At 41.5% G+C, this 23,134-nt stretch overlaps 2 protein-coding genes across 18 annotated transcripts in view; one reads left to right on the forward strand and one right to left on the reverse strand.

Moving 5' to 3' along the window:
- Nucleotides 1-265: 265 nt before the first annotated feature.
- Nucleotides 266-14,288, reverse strand: GIN1 (gypsy retrotransposon integrase 1). The gene is made up of 8 exons (XM_085214220.1): nt 14,149-14,288; nt 8,618-8,763; nt 7,495-7,688; nt 6,081-6,386; nt 4,709-4,897; nt 4,452-4,619; nt 3,749-4,037; nt 266-865 (listed from the first exon to the last, which is right to left on the reverse strand). Exons 2-8 carry the CDS (start codon nt 8,754-8,756, stop codon nt 567-569), a joined length of 1,584 nt encoding a protein of 527 aa, XP_085070346.1. The 5' UTR covers nt 8,757-8,763; nt 14,149-14,288; the 3' UTR covers nt 266-566.
- The window catches only part of PPIP5K2 (diphosphoinositol pentakisphosphate kinase 2), a 52,441-nt gene continuing 43,330 nt past the window's right edge, over nt 14,024-23,134 (forward strand). For 9 of the 17 annotated variants that reach the window (XM_085214197.1, XM_085214206.1, XM_085214207.1 and 6 more), the window contains exons 1-3: nt 14,253-14,353; nt 17,586-17,744; nt 22,568-22,950. In XM_085214197.1, coding sequence (XP_085070323.1) covers nt 22,807-22,950 — 144 coding nt within the window. In that variant the 5' untranslated portion in view covers nt 14,253-14,353; nt 17,586-17,744; nt 22,568-22,806. Of the gene's footprint in view, nt 14,197-14,252; nt 14,621-14,658; nt 14,710-17,585; nt 17,745-22,567; nt 22,951-23,134 lie in introns of those variants that run through there. The other 8 variants (XM_085214203.1, XM_085214201.1, XM_085214200.1 and 5 more) reach the window with 8 other exon arrangements.

Raw genomic sequence — 23,134 nt, forward strand, 5'->3', positions numbered from 1 at the left:
GCTTCTCATGAAAAATAAAAAACAGTTTTATAACAAGAAAAGGAACTTCCTGTTCCTGTTATATCAGTTTCCTCGCCCTTCTACAGGGCAGACAGAATTTCTGTTTTTAGTTATATCCATCCCACAACACTTCTACCTGTTGGGAATGAGTCATATGAGGACTAATGAAAAGGTCATTACGGTGAAATGTGTTGTGTCCTGAGAGGTTAACAGTAAAGCTGGGCCTTATAATCATTTTACTAATAGAAACTGAGCTACAAAGGCGTGATGAGAATACGTGCTTTTACCATGTTGAGACAGTACTGGTAATTGAATGCTTACTTCTCAATGTCCACTTAAATTAACACTGGCCATTTACTTGTTTTTAATTATATACAGTAGAACAAGTGCTTTTACCAGGTGTGCCTACATTTTGTTAACAGAGTGATTGCTTTTTATTGCCCACTTCAGTATTCTTAAATTCATACAGCAAAGTGGATTTGGCTGAGGAACTTGGAGCTATTCAAACTTCATCTGTTTGCCACGTGTGCTAAAAACTGTTTGTCAATGAAAAGGCATGAGACTGCTCAAGTATCTTCTATCTTGGTCTGAAGTGTCCAGCAAGGTGAAGGCCATTGTTCTGGCTTTGCATTGTTTGGTTCAACGCAATGATCTTCTGTCAGCTCAGACTGATGTCCACCATCTACTGATTCTCGGTCTTTGCAGGCTGAAGGTGATGTTTGCACAGCAGACGTAACACCTTTCACATAGGCATTAATTTCCTCTTCAGCAGCAGGGTCCTGCTGGCCTGCATTACATGATCTCTCAGATAAGCCAATGTAGTCATGGTCAACAACTACTGCACCTTGTAAGAAGTAGCGGTCGTCTGCAAAACAGAAAGCACCCATTAATGTAGATCCTTCTAGTTCACTGAAAGCCAAACTGAAGATGACAATGAGGTGCCATCCGGATTACTGGAGCGACAGCAGCCTGATTATGTGGCTTTCCTAATTTTACTAAACAATAAATGTCTGGTTGCATCTCATATATCCATGAAATGATGTTTGTGATGCTCATGTTTAGAAGAGTTGTTGGTTTTTTTTGCTGTGTTATAGACTAGCTTAAAGACTGTCACAGTCACCTACTGAGCTAGTAACGTAAACGAATAGACATGCACATTCTTCTGCTTTGTGCACCAACATTCACAGAAATGTGGCATCTCCAAACTCTTGCTGGGGAAATTGCAGTGCAGCTCAATAGCTTCTTTTTTTTGGGGAGAGGGGAGAGGGGGAGAAATAAAATAGAATCAAAAATTAAAACAGTTTTATAGAATTTTATGTTAACAGCATTGATTAATACTATATAGCTCTACTGAACTTTTCTATATATTACTGTGTTTGATTTTCCCAAGGGAGATAAAATAAAATTAAATGCCAAATTAAATGCACGTCAGCATGAGATTTATACCTTTCTCCTGGAATATGGCATTAGGGCCTATCTGCTTGTTCAGATGAGGATCCTATTGGGAAAATAAGTTTTCTAGGGGCTATGAATTCATTCACGAGTTACAATTCTCAACAGATGTGTCCTCAATCTGTCTATGTACATTCTTGAATCACTTGAGCATTGGAACTACATGAATTCTCCTGAGTTTAGTATTTAAACTAAACCACATTAATGCATGAAAAAAAATATTGCTTCAGACACATGAATGCATGTGTACACAGGGTGCTCTGCTACCTCTGCCAGGCCATTCAAATACCTGGTAGCAAGCAACCCAGGTTTACATAGACTTCTAATTTATAATGCTTCTGCCAAGAGTATATACCAGTGCACTGACTCAGGATTTATCTTTAGACCAAGAGTGTTACAAAAGGTTAGAAAAATGCCTTGCTTGTACTTGCCCTTTCTTAACTACATACAAGTTTAAAATCATGTAAAAAATAAGCACTCAATTTTCAGCCCTTGTCTTTCTTGCTAAAAAAGCTCAAACCCATACTTCTAAATGCAATACACCGAAGAAAACCTGCTCTAAAAATCTGAAGTGTAAGCAAAATCTTTAGCAGTACTAACAGGTCACAGACACCTCACCTAAGAAGCACTTTCCCACATTCATTTCAGAGAGACAGCTGCAAATACTTTGTCCCCATTCAAGGTTATGCAAAGGGACAACTATCAGTCTGTCACACCAGAGCCGGAGGAATAATAAGTTAATTGCTAACAAAGAACAGTCCTTTGTTAAAATAAAGATACTTGTGTCTTTAAGGATGAAAAAGCTGTAATTCACTGCCAGGTTTCACTACCATTATTCTAATGAAGCAAAGCTTCCTTTCCTGACTTCTTTTAGGCCATTTAGCAAAGGCTGTCTATTACTTTGGACCAACCTAGTTTACTCTCTCTCCGCAGTGTAAATATGTATGAATATAAAAATATAATTTTAGAATTCATACATATTCATAACCCATTAATTCCCCCCCTCCCATCCTATGTCAGACAACAAATCTTCAGTTACACCCTGGGAAAGGGAAGAAACTCTCCCTTTACTTTCCGCTTCTGCAACGTTTGTTGTTGAACCTGTCAGACTAATCCTACAAAGATGACTGCACTTCACTTTCCAGACTGAGACAAAATTTACCCAAGCTGCTGCAGCAGCTGCAGAGGAACTGCTTGCAGGCCAGGCATGTGACTTTGCATCTCAGCTCAGCAGTTCAGCCAAGAGCTGGAAGCCACAGAGTCATGGTCCTACAGCAACAGCAGCATCCAAGAGAACCTATGTGACACTACACATGTCCTGGTGACACAAGCTGCAGCAGAGGCTGACAAATGGCCTTGATACCAGCTCCTCCTGTGAAAATCCAGAATAAGTTTCAGCTTTGTAAACCCTCAGTTTTATGTGATGGAAGCTATGGCTGTCTCAACATCACTGATGCACTTTAAAGAACTAGCGCACGTGCTGAAGAGGTGGAAATCCCTCCACTTTTCAAGAATCCTGAACAACAGTTCTGTGACCGAAGTCTTCCAAATGCTGGGAATTCCTTTTCCACAGATGCCCAAAATGACCCTTAGACAGCATCAGCAGAACATAAATGGTTCTGTATTAATCAAACAACAGCAGCCATTGTAAAAAGGTATTTTTCATCAGTATTGCAGAGAACGTGCAAGAGAAACAGTGGCAGCCGGTTACCTAAGTGTTTAGGAATATACCTTTTCATGACTACAGTTTAAAACAAACTCTCCACAAGTCAAGTTTTTGATGTAGTTTTTGTAGTTCAAGGTTTTAGAGGACAGGCTTTTTCATCTAAACATGTACCATCTGCACCAGTCAGAGTAAGCACAAACAAACAAACAAACGTTTCCACTGCACAAAGAAAATTAATGTGGATCCTGTCTGTATCGAAACAAGAACACAGTCGAAAGATGCTCTATGAATATAGCTCAGCCTAATTATACTTCTAGAATATTTCTGTCAGCCAGCATGAACAGGGCCAAACCACATATTAGAAGCAATTACGATGGAATTCTTTTTTTTTAAAACTTCAAACATGATTCATTAACTTTGCTCCATACTCCACATAGGTTTGAAGCCATTAACACATGCTGTTCTCATTAATAACAACTGCAATGATTTCTCCACTAGCTAGTATTGGTTCCATTCACTCTGATATCTGAATGATACTTTTTCATTGTGATAACCTCACCTAACACTCACACATGGCAGGAAAAGTTAACAATATATAAATATACATATATAAAATACACACACACACACCTTTTTCATTGGACCCTCTTATGTATGGCTTGAGGTGAGACATCTTGATGGGCCTTTTCAACCTGGATCCTGTGGCATCTCTTAATATTGCACAGCCATTTTCTGTGATATAATCTATAATACAAGGACCAACCCATTCTGACTGGAAACGACCATCTTTCCACCAATTTTTTCTTTGTCTGAGGACTTCATGACCAACTTTAAGTTGAAGGGTACTTAATTGCTTTGGCTTTCTTTTGACATTGATTTTATTTCTAGGTTTCTGTTCCCCTGAAGTGGTTTTCTCCACCTGCAATAGACATTTACATAACACTGGTTATGTATTTTCATAACACTGGTTAATAATGCAGAAGTTCAACATTAAATGTCTTTGGATGTCATAATGTGTAGAACTGGAGTGTTCTGAAGAAATGTATTTTATCTTCATGTCCTAAATCAATAGTCCATAGGAAATGTTTTCCAGTTTCCACGAGTATGCAGCCCTGTAAATCAAGCACAAATCTTCTGGAAACATATTTCTTTTCTTACACATAAGCATACATACACTGGACTCCAGGGATTGCAAGCTGGAAAAAAAAGGAAAAAAAAAAAAAAAAATGCATTGCTCTAAAGGTCAGTTATACTTCAAACTTAAATCTCTCCACCTTATGTTTCTTGTCTCATCAGTCTCCTTCCTAGTAAAGTTTGAAATTAAAACATGTACCTGGCCATCTGAGGTTTTCTCTTCTTCAAGTGCTTGACTGGCTCCTCTAGTTGCTTCAAATATTTTCGCAAACATGCTGTCTTCTCCTTCCACACATATGTTCGTTGGTTCAACAACATATGGGTTACGACTAAACATTTGGAAATATGGGGTGTTTTGATCTGGCTCCTATTTATTTGGGAAGCACAAAGCTATTTGGTATGCAGTTTTTGCACATATTTTGTGGGACTTCAGTCAAAAGAGGAACGCTTACTTACCAAATTAGTCAAATTGAAAGCATAGGCAATAGCAGACAAATGTTCATCCCAATCGTTTGGATGATCTATGCAGTATTTGTTAAGGAAAGCTTTGACTGTCTTGCATGTTCTTTCACTTACTTCATCGATTTGAGGATAAGACAATACTATTTGTTTCATTCCAAACAGTGCAAATAGTTCCTTGTTTATCTTAGAAAGAAAAATAAGACAATTACTGAAATTCTCCATTTTTTGTACCATGCAGCTAACATAGACACACTCAGTGGTTTTCTGAGTATTTTGTTGGTGAGATGGCAACTGAGCAAAAGTCTTCTATATAAAGATTGTTCTGAAAGTAATGCCTCCTACTTTATTACACTGGCCCACAGTGGCTGTTGGTGGTATGGCAGAAGATGTTGGACCTTTCTACCAATATTCCACTACATTTTGTTGACATGTGACAGACTGCAGCAGAGGGGCAGTCTGATAAAATGGTGTCTGACATGGAAGTGCGTGCATATAAAGCAAAGATGTGTCATTGAATTCATATTTTCATATATTCATTTCAACATGTAGGAAAAAAAAAAAAATGGCACCCACTGACATTCATCAACACTTGTTGAATGTTTACTGTGACCCAACCGTAGATGTGAGCACAGAGAAGTGATGTGTTTCAGCAGCGGTGACAGTGGGTCACTTTCCCTGGCGCAGATTTTGATGAGCACAGTATGCAGGTTCACGTTCATAGTGTAGTTAATGGTGCTATGTTGAAAAGGAGAGTTTTGTAGTTGAGAAGTTGTTCTGCGAAATAAGAGCTCTATCAAAGAGACTGCTCACTGTACTGTTGTCATTTCCACGGAAATAAATATGAGGCACTACTTTTGGAGCAACCTACTCTTATGTAACAGTCCACATCTAGGAGTGAGTGCTAAAGGAATCAGTATGGTTTAGCATAAAGTAATCAACAGTTTCTAAATGTATGTCCGCCACTAATTCAGTTTATTATTTTCTTCATATCAAAGCCTCATGATTTCATAATTTCTGTGAGGGTCAGACAAAGTTCTTCAAGATCACTAGATCTAAGGTATTTTGACACTTGTCTATCTGCTATACTGGGCAACATGAAATACTGGATAGATGAAGTACAGTGGAATGTTGGCATGTAAAATATTGTGCCAGTCCAAGTAAATGACAAAATATGCAGTATGACTATTAAGAAGTCATTTTGCTTTGTTCTTTACCCAAAGAAAACAGCTCTGGGAAAACAGAATAAAGAAAATAAGCATTCAAGATTTACCTTTTTTTCCTCCTCACTAATGGCCTAAAATGCAAATTTACTGAGGAGAAAAATGTATTTTTCTTGAAGAAACAAATCATCTATGTAAAGACTTACCTGATGAACAAGCTCCTTCCCTTGGTCAATAGGCATTTTTTGAGGTGGTCCATATAAGAAAAACACACTGATGATTGCCTTAGCAATTTCAGCTGCTGAAGTATCATGCAGAGGCAAGATAACAGTCCATTTTGTGAACAAATCTATCATGATTATGATATACTTGTGGCTTCTTTTGGTAGCTCTAAATGGACCCATTAAGGCTACAGTGACTGCTGTCCAGGGGTCTTCTGCTTTGATAGGGTATGGTTTGAGTGAGGTGGTGGTTGTACTCTTTGCCACTTGGCAATGCTGACATGCATACACCTAGTGAAGAAGAAAGGGAAAATCCTGTCAATAAAAAGCGATGGTGAAGGTTTACAACAATGAAATATCATAAATCTCTACTATTCCTCTGTAAGTCAGGTCAGATCAGATCACATCAAATTCATTTTATCATCTTTCTTATGGTTTGTTATCCTTAGATTTTCCAGCCCTAGGATTAAAAAAAAAAAAAAAAAAAAAACCAAACCAAACAAACAAAAAAAAAACACCATAGTGAAGACCAGGGGAAGGGTATGTGCAGTAGTTCAGGGCTGAACTCCCCTCATCCCAAAAGCACTGTGCTAGTTCAGGTGCATAATATTAAATTCACATTTCATCACCATCAGTAAATACTAAAGGAAGCATGAAGCACCCAAGCTTGAAATAAAACAATTTCAATCATTTCCCTTTTGCTTCTGGTGCAAATGCTGCAGCCAGTAAACAATGGCAGTGACAAAATCTGCCACATACAACACAGATCAGCTTTATCTACAGGACAGAACTCATTTTCCAGGTTTGAGTGAAAGCAAGACTCATTTTTGGTTCATGTTATAGTTGCACTAAGTACTTAGGTGATGCAGCAAGCTGATAGCAGCAATAATTTGGCCACAAGGAACAACATTTACATACAGTTTGCTCAAGGATCAGCTTCTACCTAGGGATTCTGTCAATGTATCCTTGGGTGAAGGAGGAGAAGGAATGTACCAAAGTAGTGATTTGTTTAACTGCTTCCCCAACACATTAAGTTGGAAGGCAGAAGCCCATTCTCATCTGCCAGAGTCACTCTGGCCAGCTGTGCACTCAGGGGATGGTCTGCTGCAGCCTAACAAAGATATGTAAGAGGGCTTGCCAGAGAAGTTCCCAGTATACTGAAAAAAATTATGTCTCCCTACCACATAGCCATATGACTATATGCAAGCTTCACAGTTGAGATGAATAATAACAAGTAGCACTGTGCTTTGACATAAAGGCTACTTAAAGTTTGATTGTAAGCTTCTGTAACCTTATCATTAAGCAATGATGACTGCTGTATCAAAGTCATATACTTACAAAATGTTTGCAACAAAGACTACATTTAAAAAAAAAGTATCCTGTAGCTATCTGACCATACCCACTGTTTGACATCATTTGTAACAGAGGTCCAGTAGTAATTAGATTCCACTAAAGTCAGCGTCCTTGATATGCCATGATGAGTGCCTGCAGCATTTTCATGGCATTTCTGAAGCACCTTTTTCTTTTCTTCATCTGAGACAATTACTAGGCGCATTTGTTTTCTGTCTTTTCCAACGTAGAACAATTTACTTTCTGGAAAGAGAAAAATACCAGCAAGTTACAAGCAAGAATATTGCCTTCTGGAGTTGATCAGTTTGCTGAACTACTGGGAATGATTCAGTACAGGATTTATTAAATCAACTTCATTTTACCTTTGTGTGAAAGTAGATTTGTTGTGGGTGGTGTTTTCTTTTTTTTTCTTTTTTTTTTTTTTTTTCCTGAATCATTTGATTTAAAAAGACTCTCATTATTTTCTCTTAAGAACCAATTATTCACCAACATTTTTCTATCTGGACATGAAGTGTTAAAAGGGCAGGTCAGAATGCAAACTGTTCCCACAGATCTTCAACATTAACACAAGATAGTGCTGGGGGTGTGAAAGGGATGCAGGCAGTATCATGAGGTGTACTGAGTGCTTGCCAAGCAGCCACACATTGCGATCTGTGGCTTTAACTCCTTCCTGCCTTCTCTCTAAAAAAGCTGGGTGGATTTGATGTGAGTAAGAGCACAAAGCAGATGCAAAGGCTCACTATGTCTTCCCAGGGATACTACAAAGCTAGGGTGGATCAGGAGGCTGTAAGATGACAGAGCAAAGTCCTGCTGCCCAGTCACACACAGAATGCTCCAACCAACCCAAAACTTCCTTGTCAACAGCCACAGAGCAGGACTTCTACTGTTGTCCTATGAACAAGGGGTTACAAAAGAAAGAAAGTTCCCCAGTATCTAAATTAATGTTTGGCTTTCAAACAGATACATAAAACTTTTGAGCAAAAACTAGAGAAGACTGAGTTTCTGTAAACATTCTGTTATATATTAACAAGGGACAGGCAGGCTGTTTATTCACAGAGGAATGTATATTAAAATCATAGTATGCTGCACAGCAGGATATCATTCTCAGTGTTTCTATCAGTAAGTCTTACCTAAAAATCAATTTTCAGACTAGTTTGGAAGAACATGTTTACCTTTGAAAACAAATTTTTTGGCTGCTCTTCTGATTCCACTTCTTTCACTTGATAGCGTTGTGGGATGGTACTCCCCCGTTCTTTTGTAGTATGCAATCTGTTTCAGGTGGAGTCCACCATTTTTTCCACTACGGACCATTGCTAACCTGATCAAAATGCACAGCATTTGTTAGTTGGAGCAGCTATCAAAGCAACACATCTTCACTGGTTTAACTCATAAAATTACTGCAGTTTAGACAGAGGTACCCCAGTGAAGTAGCAAATTCATTTATCTAATTGAGCTTTTCCTCCCAAAAGCAGCTGTATTTCAATCTCACAAATTGCTTCAAGTGCTGTTAAGCTTTGTTCACCTGAGGGCCTTTTATATCATTCATTACATGTTATCATAGAATCTCTAGAGTCAGAAGGCACATCTGAGCACCATCTAGTCCAACTCCCCTGCAGTGAAAAGGATATCACAGCTAGATCAGGCTGCATAATGCACGATACAGCCTCGCCTTGAAAGTCTCCAGGGATGGGGTATCCACCACAACACTGGGCAGCCTATGCCAGTGCCTCACCACCTCACTGTAAAAGATTTTTTCCTTATATCTAACCTAAATCTACCCTCCTTGAGCTTGAAGCCATTTCCTCTTGTTCTCTTGCCACAGACCCTGCTACAGAGTCTGTCCCCTTCTTTCCAGTAGCTTCCCTTTAGATACTGAAAGGCCGCTATCAGATCAGCAGCCTTCTCTTCCCCAGGCTGAACAGCTCCAGCTCTCTCAGCCTGTTTTCACAGGTGAGGTGTTCCATTCCATCATCAACACGGGCAATAATGAAGACCACGTGACACACCATTTTGTCATACACAACATTGGTTTTGTCAACATGTATTTTAAAATTTCTAAACAATGGGATCTTCCGTTATATTCACTGGACAATGACAGGTGAAATTAAATCAGAAAAATTGGTTGTCTTATTTTTAAACATTTAGATAGCTCTCACATGGAGGTGTGCTGCGGACTAGATGTGTCCAAACAGTCACCCTGATCTGAAAAAAAAACACAGACAAATGGGAAAAAAACAACTTCCCAGACAGAGACTGACACATTTATTTTCTTCATTAATTCATTTGACAACCGGATTCTGAAGCCCCAAACGAGACTGTCTGCAAGTTAATAATTAATTCCCTGACATGGGCTGACTTATCTGATCACATTAATAAACTAAAATGTCATTAGTAAAATGCGTCATTGGTACAGGAAAAGCTTAGGTGTACCATGAATAGCCTAAAAATAATTACCGATTAATGACAAGTAGAAATATTCGCACAGGCCCAACAGGCTCGTGATTTCTTTTCTTCAGATCTGCTCCTGCAGTAATGAACATGTAGATGGAACAGCTTTTTATTCTGCTCGAATTGACTTGTACTAGAGCAGAATCAGGTTTAGGGCCTGCCACGTTGTATTTTTTAATGAATGCCCGTTATCCACAGCATTAAACCAAACTTCTTTCTCATCTTCCCAGCAGCACAAGACTAGACAATGTGACAACATGCAGCCTGCTAACAGGAATAATCAGACTGTCTGCCATATCTGCTAAGCGGCACGTAATTATTAAAAAAAAATTACAGTATCCAGCCACTCCAGAATCCTCCACCTCTTTACATGTCAATGTTATTTGAAAGCACAATGTATATGCTAGGACATTTAGCTTCCAATTTCTAGATTCTCACCTGCCTTTACTAAATTTAGGTTGGGAAAAAGGTAAAGAGCTCCACTGAGATTATATCTGTTTTTTATCACTGTTATGCTGTATGTTATTTATAGAATATCATATTCCCTGTATGTAGCTTGGCTGTGTTATCAATGCCAAATGCATGCCAGGAACTTCTCATTCAACCAATGACAAGACCTTTGACCCACTGAATATTTCAGTTTGCACAACCTAGATCCAGCTTGCACAAATAGCCAAGTTCAACAGTATAGTTTCAAAGTAAAATTCGCATAATTGAGAGAATTTCCACAAACAAACAACTGTTCCTATCAGAAAAGAAAGCATTTCAGAAAAGGAAGGAGTGAATCCAGGAGACAGTACTGTTTTTAGCTATCTTGGCTGGCATTCCTTTTCTTGGAAATTTATATCTGATAGTATAAGCCAAAGCAGCTGAACTGGTAAACTGAATAACAGCAATAAGTAAAGTGAGGCTACCATGATAAATGTATTGTTTCTGCTTTGTGAAAGCAGTTAAATAAAGCATATCTGATAGTAAAAGATTACTGGTAAAGAGCAGTTAAAATATTCCATCTGCTGAGCATATGCATTCATGTGTCTTCACTTAGGGCTACTCCTGAAGGCCAGCCTGGAGTTACAAGAGCATGCCTGAAAGTCACAAGTGGCTGGGTATAATTTCTTATGGAATTGCAGAGATGCTGGTCCATTTTGGACGGACACGGATTTTCATATGCTGCATGAAAAGATGTTCCAGAAGAATCTTTATTCTTTCAGCAGCTTCTGCTCATCACACGTCTTACTTGAGACAGTGAAAGTTCCCTATGTAATACATGGTTATAGGTTGTAGAAAAATAAAGTTGCGCAGCAGTAAGATCTATCTGAGAAGCAGTGCAGTTTACACTTCAACTGAGCAGAGGTTTTGAATTCATTCCTGCAATGTCTGTTTCTATTATAGAAATTTGGCAGAGTGCACATAATCTGATGAAGAAAGAACACGTTATGTATCTTGTGTAGCATCCACAAGCATTTAGAGTATTGCATGTGATCCTGAACCAGCAAATTTAAGTGCTTCAGCAGGCTGCTGGACTCCTGCCTGAAAGGAAAGCATTAAGTGAATTTCCTTCTGGCATATTTAGCTTGCTATGTCCCCACTCACTTTTAGGTTTGTGCATTTGGTCTAATAAAACAAAACAAAACAAAACAAAAAAAAACCAGAAAAGCTGAAAATAACAAGTTATAGAACCTTCTGTTTTGGTCATTTTAGAATAAACCATTACCGCAGATAATTTACACAGTACCTCTATCAGTATTCATACCATAGCTAGTATCACAGAATCACAGAATTATAGGGGTTGGAAGGGACCTCTAGAGATCATCGAGACCAACCTCCCTGCCAAAGCAGGTTCCCTACACCAGGTCGCACAGGTAGGCGTCCAGGCGAGACTTGAATATCTCCAAAGAAGGAGACTCCACAACCTCCCTGGGCAGCCTGTTCCAGTGCTCCGTCACCCTCACCGTGAAGAAGTTCTTACGCACATTCGTGCGAAACTTCCTATGCTGCAGCTTATGTCCGTTTCCCCTCGTCCTGTCTCCACGTACCACTGAAAAGAGACTGGCCTCACCGCTATGGCCGCCACACCTCAGATATTTATAAACCTGGATCAGGTCCCCTCTCAGTCGTCTTTTCTCAAGGCTAAACAGACCCAGTTCACTCAGCCTTTCTTCATAGGGGAGATGCTCCAGGCCCTTCACCATCTTTGTGGCCCTCCGCTGGACTCTTTCCAAGAGATCCCTGTCTTTTTTGAACTGGGGAGCCCAGAACTGGACACAGTACTCCAGATGAGGCCTTACCAGGGCAGAGTAGAGGGGGAGGATCACCTCCCTCGACCTGCTGGAACAGCTCTTTTTAATGCACCCCAGAATGCCATTGGCCTTTTTGGCCACGAGGGCACACTGCTGGCTCATGGCCAACCTGTCGTCCACCAGGACGCCCAGGTCCCTCTCTGCAGAGCTCCTCTCCAGCAGCTCATCCCCCAGCCTGTATTGGTGCATGCAATTATTCCTCCCTAGGTGTAAGACCCTACACTTGCTTTTGTTGAACCTCATCCGGTTTCTTACTGCCCAGCTCTCCAGCCTGTCCAGGTCTCGCTGAATGGCAGCACAGCCTTCAGGCGTGTCAGCCAATCCTCCCAACTTCGTATCATCAGCAAACTTGCTGAGGGTGGCCACTATCCCCTCATCAAGGTCATTGATGAAGATGTTGAACAAGATCGGACCCAGCACAGACCCCTGGGGGACACCACTGGTTACAGGTCTCCAGCCAGACTCTGCACCACCAACGACGACCCTCTACGCTCTGCCAGTCAGTACTCTATGCAAATGAATTAATTATATAATGAGTCATCAGTCCTCAGTACTTTGATGTAGGGAAGGAATGTATGGTTTTACAGTGAAGGAAGTGGCTGATACTTCCCTATGGGCAGGGCTGCTCTTGTGTTAGCATCTTTGCCGAAACAGCTGTGGCTATTAATAGTTCACTATTTTGCCTTTTAATGCACATCTTCCATCCCCACACAAACTGCAATAAGATTCTGAGATCCTGTAAATGAAATGGTTAGTCAGGAACATTTTTGTTTCTTTTCCCCCTTTTCCTGAATCACAGGATTGTAGGGGGCTGGAAGGGACTCCTGGTGATCACCTAGTCCAACCATCTACTAAAGCAGGTTCCCTCCAGTAGGTTGTATAAAACATCCAGGCAGATTTTAAATATCTTCTGAGAAGGAGACTGCATGACCTCCCTGGGCAGCCTGTTCCAGGGCTCCAAAACCTCATGGTAGGTAAAGTTCTTCCTCAGATCTGAATGAAACTTTCTGTGTTGCAGTTTGTGCTCATCACTCCTCATCTTGTCTCTGTATACGACTGAAAAGAACCCAGTCCCGTTCATTTGACTTCACTCTTCAGATATTTATAAGCATTAATAAGATTCTCTCTCAGTTTTGTCCAGACTGAACAGCCCCAGGTCTCTCAGCCTTTCTTCAGAAGGGAGATGCTCCAGACCTCTCATCATCCAGCCCTCCGCTGGACTCTCCCCAGAAGTTTCCGTTTTTTCTTGAAGGCGGGAGCCCAGAACTGGACACTATTCCAAATGTGGCCTCACCAGGGCAGAGCAGAGGGAAAGGACCACCTCCCCCGCCCTGCTGGCCGCTCTCTCTGTGATACACCCTAGGATATATTGGCACTCTTGGGCACAAGGGCACGCTGCTGGCTCATGGCCGACCTGTTGTCCACTAGGATCCCTAAATCCTTCTCTGCACAGCTCTCTTTCAGCAGGTCCTAACCTATACTGATGTGTGCCTAAACAACCCTAAATCAAAGCTGTTTTCCCCCTGACTACACAGTACTTCCCACCAGAAGCAAGAATTCTCCGGATAGCCTTGCATGATCTCCTCAGAACCAAAACCCTCCCTGAATGGCAACAGACTTCTGCCGCCCCAGAGCGTGCTTGCTATTACACCCCACGAACGTCTCAAGCGAGGAAGTAGCCGCTCCCACCCCCCCGCTGAGACTACAGCCCCCATGGTGCACTGCGCCACTCAACGGCGGCAGCTCAGCCCGCGCAAAGCACACTGGGAGCCCCGACTAGTCGCTACCCGCCGAACGGCTCCACCTAGTGAGGCCCGCGCATGCGTGAAGCAGCACCGACGCGATCTTTTTCCTTCCTCCGTCCCGCTCTTTGCTATTGATTCGCACCCCCTTCTTCGGGATCCGCAGCCAGGCCAGTGCCACGCTGGGCGCTGCGCAGAGCTGCAGGTACGCACCTGCTCCTGTAGAGAGGTACTGGCGCGTCCACAGCCTTCTCCCGTTCGGTCAGTAGCAGCAGCGGCGCCGCCCCTCCGCTCGGGACTTATGTGGCGCCCCCGGAAGTGCGGCGGGCAGGGTGGGGGCGGGGGCGGGCCGCTGCGGGAGGCGGGGCAGCGGCGGCTCTTCAATGGATCGCGGGGGCGCGGGCTGCGCCGCGGGCAGGTGAGGCGGCAGTTGCTAGGCGCTGCGGGGCAGCAGCAGCGGCCGGGCCAGGAGTTTGTAGGTTAGCGGTTCTCGCTGGGACCTCGCGTGGCCGGGGCTGTGGGGGATTAACAAGGCAGGCGGCGGCAGGAGGGATCGGGCCCCGCTCTGTGCTGCGGGCGCGGCTGTGCGGAGCGCGGTGAGGCCGCCTCGGCGGCGGGCGGGGCTCCGAGCGCAGCACTGTGTGCGGGGCGGCTGTGCGTCTCCCAAGCGGGCCCGGAAACCGCTGTGAGTACAGGGCAGGGCTCGGGCGGGGCGGGCTGCGGTTCTTTTGGCACCTGGTGGCATGGCCGCGCTCACAGGGAGCTGGCGTGCGGGTAAGGTGGAGGTAGAGAGTCCGTGTCACGCTGCGCTTTGTCTTGGTGAGCGGCGGCGATCTCGCAGCACGCTGCCCTTCTGCACAAGTGCTGCTGCTGTGTGAAACCACTTTTGGCGCTGAGCGATGCGGCGTGCCTCTCTTGTGAGGCGTACATGTGAGGAATGCGGCTTTGTGCTGAGGTCGGCTGCCCTGTGGCTGATGCTGTGTGTGAGGAAAGCTCCGTGCTCCTGGTGGTTGTGCTGAGAGCGGAGCCTCTGGGAGTTGTACCTGCTGCAGTCTTGGTGCTGAGATTTTTCCCCTTCACAAGCAGTTGGTTGTCTAAACGAAGTCATGTGAGGGTATGGAAAAGCTTTTTTGACAAGCTTGAGTGGGATCTCCAAAGAAAGACTGTCCTTCTTGGAACGTTCAAAGTTAGCACGAGTGTAAAGGTATTCTTGTCATGTGTCCAAGATTTGTCTTGGAAATGAACTTGGAAGTCAAAAGACATAAAGGTTATCTGCTCTGTGGGTGTGCAGGAGACTTGTGCCTAATGTTACTTTGTTTACCTGCTTAAAAAATACTACCCCTCTATCTTGAAGGGAGGACAGTGATATTTACCAGAAAGTTTTGGGGTTTTTTTTAGCTTTCTAAGGCAGTTCAGACACTTGTTTTGAAGTAAAGTCACTTTCTAGTTTACACTCTCCCTGCTGAAGGGCCAGAGGCTGCCCTGCTGTAAGTGCAGTGCATGGAATGGCTGAGCTTAAAACTTGGAGTGAGTTTTAGCAGACTCATTGCAGTTGCAGAAAAGTCACACTTTTGGTGGATGAGATATTAGGAAAGTATCATTTTTCCCAGTAAGGAAAGTTGTAAGGGGAAAATGCTTGTTTTGAACAGGTATTTCATGTTGTTTGGTGATTCTGAATGTCTGGAAATTCTTTGCCTAGAAAATTGCAGTTACTAGGGAGGAGAATAAACATCAAGAGGTCAGCCAGAAGGTTACTGCCTGCAAACTACAGCGATTGTGCTTTAAGACCGGAAATCTAATTCACCAGCAACCTCAAAGGCCATATTTGTTTCTCATCTGTAAGTTGGCTTTATGACAGTGTCTTGCACTGTGCAACTGTCAACTTTCAGTACATGATAAGAAGATCTATGCAACTGCTGTTATATACTAGCTGGCCTGCCGACACAGCACTTCCAGAAATGTCAGTGCTCCTCTAAGTAGCACTGTCCAGAGCTGCTCCCAGTGGGAAACACTGTTAAGATGGTTGTTCATGGACTCCTGTAGGCATCTCACCGGAGAGATACTGCACGTCAGGTACCTCCTGCTTGAAGTCTGAAGCAGTGAGCCCTCAACAGTAAGAAGGAGCCCTTAGCTTCAAAAGAAACTGCAGGTGAAGTTGTTTTATGGCAGCCTAATGGTCAGAGCATTTGGATGGAACAGGTCAAAGCACTGTTTATGTTCCTTCCTGTCTTGGTGGTTTTGAGTCCCAGTTTTCTGTTTATTGGAAGAATGTTTTTACCTTTTCCCTCCCAGCCTCCATGATTCTGTAACCACTGAGCTGAAAAAAAATGTGAGTAAAAGCACCTGTACCCTTCACAGCTAAAAATGGACTGCAGGTAACAGCAGTACAGTAGTTGTTTGACCAGGGAGAACTTTTGGAGCACCTGACTGAGGGAGGAAGGCTTCTGGCTCCTCTTCATTCGAGTGCTCCTTCTGGTCTCAGTAGCACTCAGTGGAGCAAAACTGAAAGATTGGTCAGTTTCATTTGTGCAGTGAGAGCTGCTATAATTTTTCTGGTGGTGTAATGCATAAAGTACTATGTAAGTAAGAATGCTTTTGGAACACTGCGCAAAATATTTGTGGTGTCCCTGTAAGCAAAGGCATTTGGCATGTTCACAGCTGTCTGTAACATCAATTATGGCTTTTAACCTGACAGAGAGCTCTACTAGGCTTTTGGGTACAACCAACTGGCTTATTAAAAGCAACAAACAGAAGCTGAAGAATTGTCTTTCTGCTATAGTTCTCGTTGTGTCACTGTTTTCTGGCAGATTTTTGATGTGCTTAGGCTCTTACCCCTGAAGATCCCATTCTCAGTGCTGTCAGCTCTCAGAATGCAGATGACTACCAGTTTGTTCTCCTCTCCATCTTACTTCTGCTACCCGCTCCTGTACTTTCTACACCACCAGTAACCCAACAAACCAACCGCCTTTTGTGTTTTTTTGTGCCTTAAATTGGGTTACAGAATTGAAGTTCTAAACAGATACAATGCTTTTTAGCTACAGTAGGGCAAACTTTTTGCTGTTGTTAGTGCTGTTAATGAGAATGGTAGTTGCAACGGCTGTAACAGGAAGAAGTCTTTTGACACTTTACTGAGATAACCTGGAAAATTGGTATTAAAATTGTTCGGATTTTCACAGCTAAATTTGAGTTGGATGGAACATAATGGATTCCTAGTGATTTGATGATCCTTGGCGTCCCTTCCAGCCCAAGCCATTCTGTGATTCTATTGTTTTATGTATAGAATCATATAACAGATGAGCACCAGTGATGCTTCTTGTACAGCTAAATGCCAAGATGTCACAAAAGTGTTCTGTAGTTTTCATGGCATTTCCAAAAGAAGTATGTTTGAGTGGTTCCTGATTTATAAGCATTTGGTAGCTATTTCTTGTATGATGTGTGCTTTTTTTTTTTTCCTTGAGATATGAGAAACATTTTTATTCTATTTCTGTTCCATTACTTTCCATTAGAGTTCACTGGAGGCAGTATAGGTGTCACTACACCCAAGAAGAATTAGTTGAATGCTCTACCTTCTCTTTTAAAGGACTTGTCTACTTTTATTAGTATTCATAACACAGCTGTTAACAGTGAACCTCTTTTACATGTCTGTTCAGACCATTGCTGCTGTGTTGAGCGGATTTGATGCTGGCTTTTCCTGGAATGCTAATCTTCGTGGTCTAAGTAAATTTGGGAAATACCAAGGCTGGATTCCTGAGCTGTTGAAACATGTAGAGTGGGAACAGAAAAACTGGGTGAATACCTATCAACATTTGGTGAGGACTACTTTTTGTCTCAATGTTCCTCTGCTAGAATATGTGTTCTGCATGTATATATTCTGCTAGAATATATGTTCTGCAAAGAGAAAATATGTCATATACCACTGGAGTGGGCACTGTACTTCTAGTGCTCAGCAGGCTGTCAAAATGTGTGGTGCAAGTACTGCTCTATTTATCTATTAATTTTAAATTTGTGTGCACAGTTTTAAATAATTAGGATGATTTTGTGTACCTTCCATCACTAAATGCCCATAATAGTAACAAAATTTAAGAGTTTATACAACTCCTTTGCAGTGCATTATTTTAGTGCCATCTGACTTCCTATGTAAAAGCCAGGATACATTTATTTTAAGGTAACCAATTTTCTCCAAACAGTTATTTTTGTTGTTGTTTTTGTTGTTGTTGTTTTGGTTGGGAGGTACCATATTGTTGTGAACAGGAAGTTTTAGGACTGGTGGATTGAACAGGATGCACATTTGATTGAAAGTCCTTTTTTGAAACAGCACTCAGTTAAATTGAGGCTTTTGAAAATAGATTTTTAATTTGTAAAACAGAGCCCATGTGTAACAACAGAGATTAGAAGGGAATGTAGACTAATTAATTTTATCTGGATGTAGATTGTGTGGGAGGAGATTGTTGCTTGCATTTTCTTGATATTATCTCTCTGCGGGTGGGTCAGTATATACTCCAACAGGAAGCTTTGCATGTTGTCTTGTTTAAATTGTAATCTTCTCTGTTTGAGGCATGCACGTAATCTTCTGACCTTCTCTGTCTGAAATTTATGCTCATGCTCCAGGTGCAAGAGAGTCTAGGATAGAGAATGTCTGCCCTAATGCTGCTGCTTCTGCTGCTCACGTCTGGTGGTTTAATATGGCAGGCAGCTCGCACACAGCCAGTTGCCTTCCCTGAATGGGTTGGGAAGAGAATTGGGAATGTAAAAGTGATACAGGTAGTGGGTTGAGATGAAGACAGTTTACTATGTAAACCAAAGCAGCACAGAGAAGCAAAGTGAAATAAGGTATGCGTTCTCTGCTTTTCATCAGCAGACAAGTGTTTGGCAACTCCCAGGGCAGCAGAGCCTATCACACTTAACAGTTTCTTCTTAGACAGATACTGTTACTCCCAACATCACCTCTTCCTCCTTTACCCCAGCTTTTATTGCTGGGCATGGCACCGCGTGATATGGGACATCCCTTTGGCCAGTGTGGGCCAGCTGTCTGGGTTCTGTCCCCCCCCCCCAGCCCCTCTCTGGCAGGGCTGCATGAGGAGTGAAGTCCTTGGTTCTCTGCAACAACCCCAACCGTTGCTGTGTTACCAACATTATACTCATCCTAAATCCAAAGCACAACACCATGCCAGCTACTGGGAAGAAAATTAACTCAACCCCGGTCAAAACCAGGATACTTGTTAATACAGAAAAACAGTAGCTAGAAAGACTCATCCTTCTGGTGCCCTCTCCAAACAGCAGTGAAACACCTCTCTGACAGTCCTTCTGAGTCCTTCCTTTTGCTCTGCCATTATTGTTTCTACAAGGTATACAGTTTGAGAAACAACATTTGTCAAATTACTACGTAGTAGTTTCTGCATTTTTTTTTTTTTCCTATCTCAGATAACTATAGATGTGTTGGAAGGGTTCTGTAAGTTATTCACTGTATTCACAGTTAGTTCTTACTCTCAGATTTCTCTTTCCATGTTACTTTGCTTGGACTCTTGTTACTTTACACACCAAGGGAATGGGGTGGACTCCTCTATTTTTACTGTAGCCAAAGTATTTGAAGGGAGTTTCAATTCCAGTGTTTCAAGGCATTTATTCTGAACATACATTATTTATATCCTGACTCAATTTTATTCTAATGAGAGTGGCCTGCAGCATCTGCTGTCTGTAAGATAAGCAGCTATCCATCAGTAGTCAGAATGTCAATTCATATGCAATTCAGTGAGTCCATGAAGTAATTTACAAAAGCATCAATAGCTTTTCTTAATCCTTTGTCTTTGGTCCTAGTTTTACTTCCTTATGTGGAAGCCTTGGTGTCCAGTGGCAATAGTAGGGGATGGCAATTAAGTTACCTACAATCTGGATAGCTTATGAAAGAAATCGATTCCAAGATTTCTTTCACTTTATCTGCAGACCTTTCACTTGTATATGCTCTCCTTAAGATTACAAGTGCCCTTCATAGAATCATAGAATGGCCTGGCTTGAAAAGGACAATAAAGATCATCTAATTTCAACCCCCCTGCTGTGTGCAGGGTTACCAACCACTGGACCAGGCTGCCCAGAGCCACATCACATTCATTCTCTTATCTTTTCAGCTAGGAAGTAATCTGTATTTTGAGCTGGTGTTCATATAGCTGTGCCCAAATACTTCTGAAAATTTTATCTCTCTTTCCCCGAAGAGAACAGCAGAACAGCAATTGAAGCTCTGCCAGTTTTTGGGCATTTTATATTTTGCCAAGTTGCACATTTTATGTATCTGGGATAGGAAGACATCTGTATTCCTAAGAAAAAAAACATGAACTCTTCCTTCAAAGTCATCATTGTCTCCTTCCCTCTAGACTTACAGCCTTTCTGCAGTAACGCTGAATATAAATTTTTCCACAAGAGTTGGAGGAACCTGTGCAGTTGGAAACTATGCGATGACTAAAAGAGTTCTCCAAACTAACATCTTTGAAGTCTTGTAAACTGGCTGTAGAATGCTGCATAGGACACATGAGTGTGGAAAGGTAGATTTATGCCTTACAGGATAGTTGTTAAAAGATACCAGTTGTGGAAAACACACCACCTCCAGAGGGGTGAACAATGCAGTTTACCTTGCAGAAAATGTTAACTCCGAGGAGAGTAGGGTGGCTGCCCAAAGTCTGCTTTCTGCAAAGCTCCACTTGGCAGGTTTACTTGCTGCCAGTGAAACCAGCAACTGCTCTCCAGATACTGAAGAATGTAGAAACGCACTAAGTTTCAGATCTGCTGACAAGTTTAATTTTGTGATTTGTAGACAAACGTGCTTTCCTTTCAATATTTATTTTAGGTATGTGCTTTGGGAAGTGATCTTTTCAGGTTGGAGAAATCTGGCTGAAAATCCTCATGAAGTAACTAGTTGTTAATTGCTTGACTGCACGGCTTCTGCTGTTGCAGAGTGCTCTGTAGGAATATGTAGGGGAGAAAAAAGCCCACCTCTCTGATGGCCTTTTGCTTATCTGCTTCAAGTGAATGTTTTTCCTTCTTTAATAACTTTTTCAATCTTAAGGTTTTCTCATGAGACATTTGTTTCAAAATTACAGTGTCTGGCTAGGGAGAGGGAAGCAGACAAAACTGCTCCAAGGGGAACTCTTAAACTTATTTTTCAGGCTTTACCAGGTGGAGATGTTTTGTCTTGTCAATCTTTAATGCTATTTCAAAATTTGTATTATTTGCCAGTATCTGCTGGCAATAACCTTTGCCTTTCTGAAGCTTGCTGGAATTAGGATTTAGACACCTTATTTTCTCCACCTTTTTGTAAACAAAGTTAATTTCTTGAAACCTAATTTCTAACTCTCACAGGAGCAAAGCGATGCCAGGTGTTTGAAGTTTTGTTTTGTTTTGTTGCTTGAGGGACAGATAGGTACAGTTTAACAGGATAAGAGAAAATAATCTTTTATCAATGAAATTGAAAGAGCTAATAAGTAAAACATGTTTAAGAAAGAAATATTTTTAATTGCCTTTTGTCAGTCTGGATCTTTATGTACCTGTTGTTCAGATCTCAGCCTCAGAGTCTGAAACAGCTGTTTTGTTTGTCCATGCTTAACCTATTGCTCCCTGACAGATCCTTTCTGGGTAACTTTTGCTCCGTTTACCACCCTCTTTCTGAGGAAGCTGAATGGCTGACCACTGTTGGAATTTACTATTGCTTCACATGGTTCATGGAACAGTCATTCTGACAGATATTTAAAGATAAATTCAGTTCTGCTGAGACATCATTATTGAATGGCAGATAATGATCTGTGTAACGGACAGCCTAAAGCATCAGATCAGCTTCTGAACAACTGCTTTATTAAGATCCTAAATAATTGTAATAGATTATAGTTAATGGCATAAAGCTGTGCACAGCTTACAGAAAGAATTAGCAATCAATATGTCAGAAGGCTGGGCGCTGGGTTATTTCTGTAGCCAACTTACTTGGTCAAGAATTTATTTTTGTGTGACTGTTGGAAGGTTACAGAGTGCTCTCTTCACTGGTACAGTGCTACTTCAAAGTGCTTCTGGTAGAAGGCAGTGGTAGTGCATACTTCTGTAAATATTAGCTTTCAGTATGAAAATGAAACAGTGTTTTGCTGGAAATAAATATGCACGTAATATCAAGGTAGCACATACGTTTTGCTTTTAATATGGAGTTCTGCTTTCTACTTTAGAATGGTTTGAATGGCAGCTTTACTCTTTTCACATGGGATTTTATTTGCTTGCTGTTTCATTTGATCAGGAAACTTTGGGAGAAATCAGCTGATTGAGAGTTAGAAATATTAAGACAAAAGAACAAAAATATTTAACAGATGGTCTCAACTTCTGAAGTTAGGAAAAAATGCAACTGACAGCTTTACTTTTCTGAGTTATATTTTCTGTTTTTAAAATATTGGTCAGTAGTTTGAAAATTTCTGGAAAGTATTTCCCCTTTTCTAACGATGCATGTAAAAGCAAATCCTGTACTTTGTAGCATTTTCTTTCTGATATTTTCCTCAGCGGTATATAAATGTTCAAATACTTTTTATAAATGAGAGGTTTATTTGTGTGTATCTTTATCAAGTGTGTGAGTTTGTTTGTTTATTTGGATATTTTTTTTTCTTTTTTGTAGTTCAGAAGCAGTACCATCTCAGGGAAGCAGTAGCCTGTTGTAGGTCTCCTGAAGCAATAACGTAAACCAGTAATGAGCAGATGATACCAGGTAAATGGTGTTTGGTTGACGCAACACTGCTCAAGCAGCATCAACAAGCCAGGGACTTTTGTGCTCCCAAGTCACTAGGAAACATGCCCAGTATCTCAGCTGCCAAAGTGACTGCAGTCTCAACATAAATATCTGTAGATCTCTCAGCCATGTCTGTTAGTGCAACAGAGAGTGATCCTCCTAGATTCTTCGTTGGTGGAGAAGATGGAGAAGAACTGTTGGATTCAGCCAGATCTACGGATTATGAACATTTCTATGACCATGGGGAAGAAGAGGAGGAAGAATATGACTCGGTATGTACTGTAGGGGCATATGTATTATGTGTATGCTCTCTATCATTGTTTTACTTTGAGATGATGTTAGATTACAAAAGTGTAATACTGAAGTCATGTTCTGAATGGGGAAATAATGTTCATATTCAGTGGATGATCTTGTCACTTATGTTTGGAAATGTGGCACATTTGAGAAATAAATGTA

Source organism: Meleagris gallopavo, chromosome Z (assembly GCF_905368555.1).
Source record: "Meleagris gallopavo chromosome Z, MGAL_WU_HG_1.1, whole genome shotgun sequence".
NCBI classification, from domain to species: domain Eukaryota; kingdom Metazoa; phylum Chordata; class Aves; order Galliformes; family Phasianidae; genus Meleagris; species Meleagris gallopavo.

Bases quoted from the DNA above. Each gene is read 5' to 3' on its own strand.
- GIN1 (XM_085214220.1), bottom strand. From the start codon at position 8,756: ATGGTCCGTAGTGGAAAAAATGGTGGACTCCACCTGAAACAGATTGCA. The intron at 7,689-8,617 runs GTAAACATGTTC...TTCTCTTTCCAG, and splicing joins CAAAAAATTTGTTTTCAAAG to AAAGTAAATTGTTCTACGTT. The intron at 866-3,748 runs GTGTGTGTGTGT...TCTGTTTTGCAG, and splicing joins AAGAGGGTCCAATGAAAAAG to ACGACCGCTACTTCTTACAA.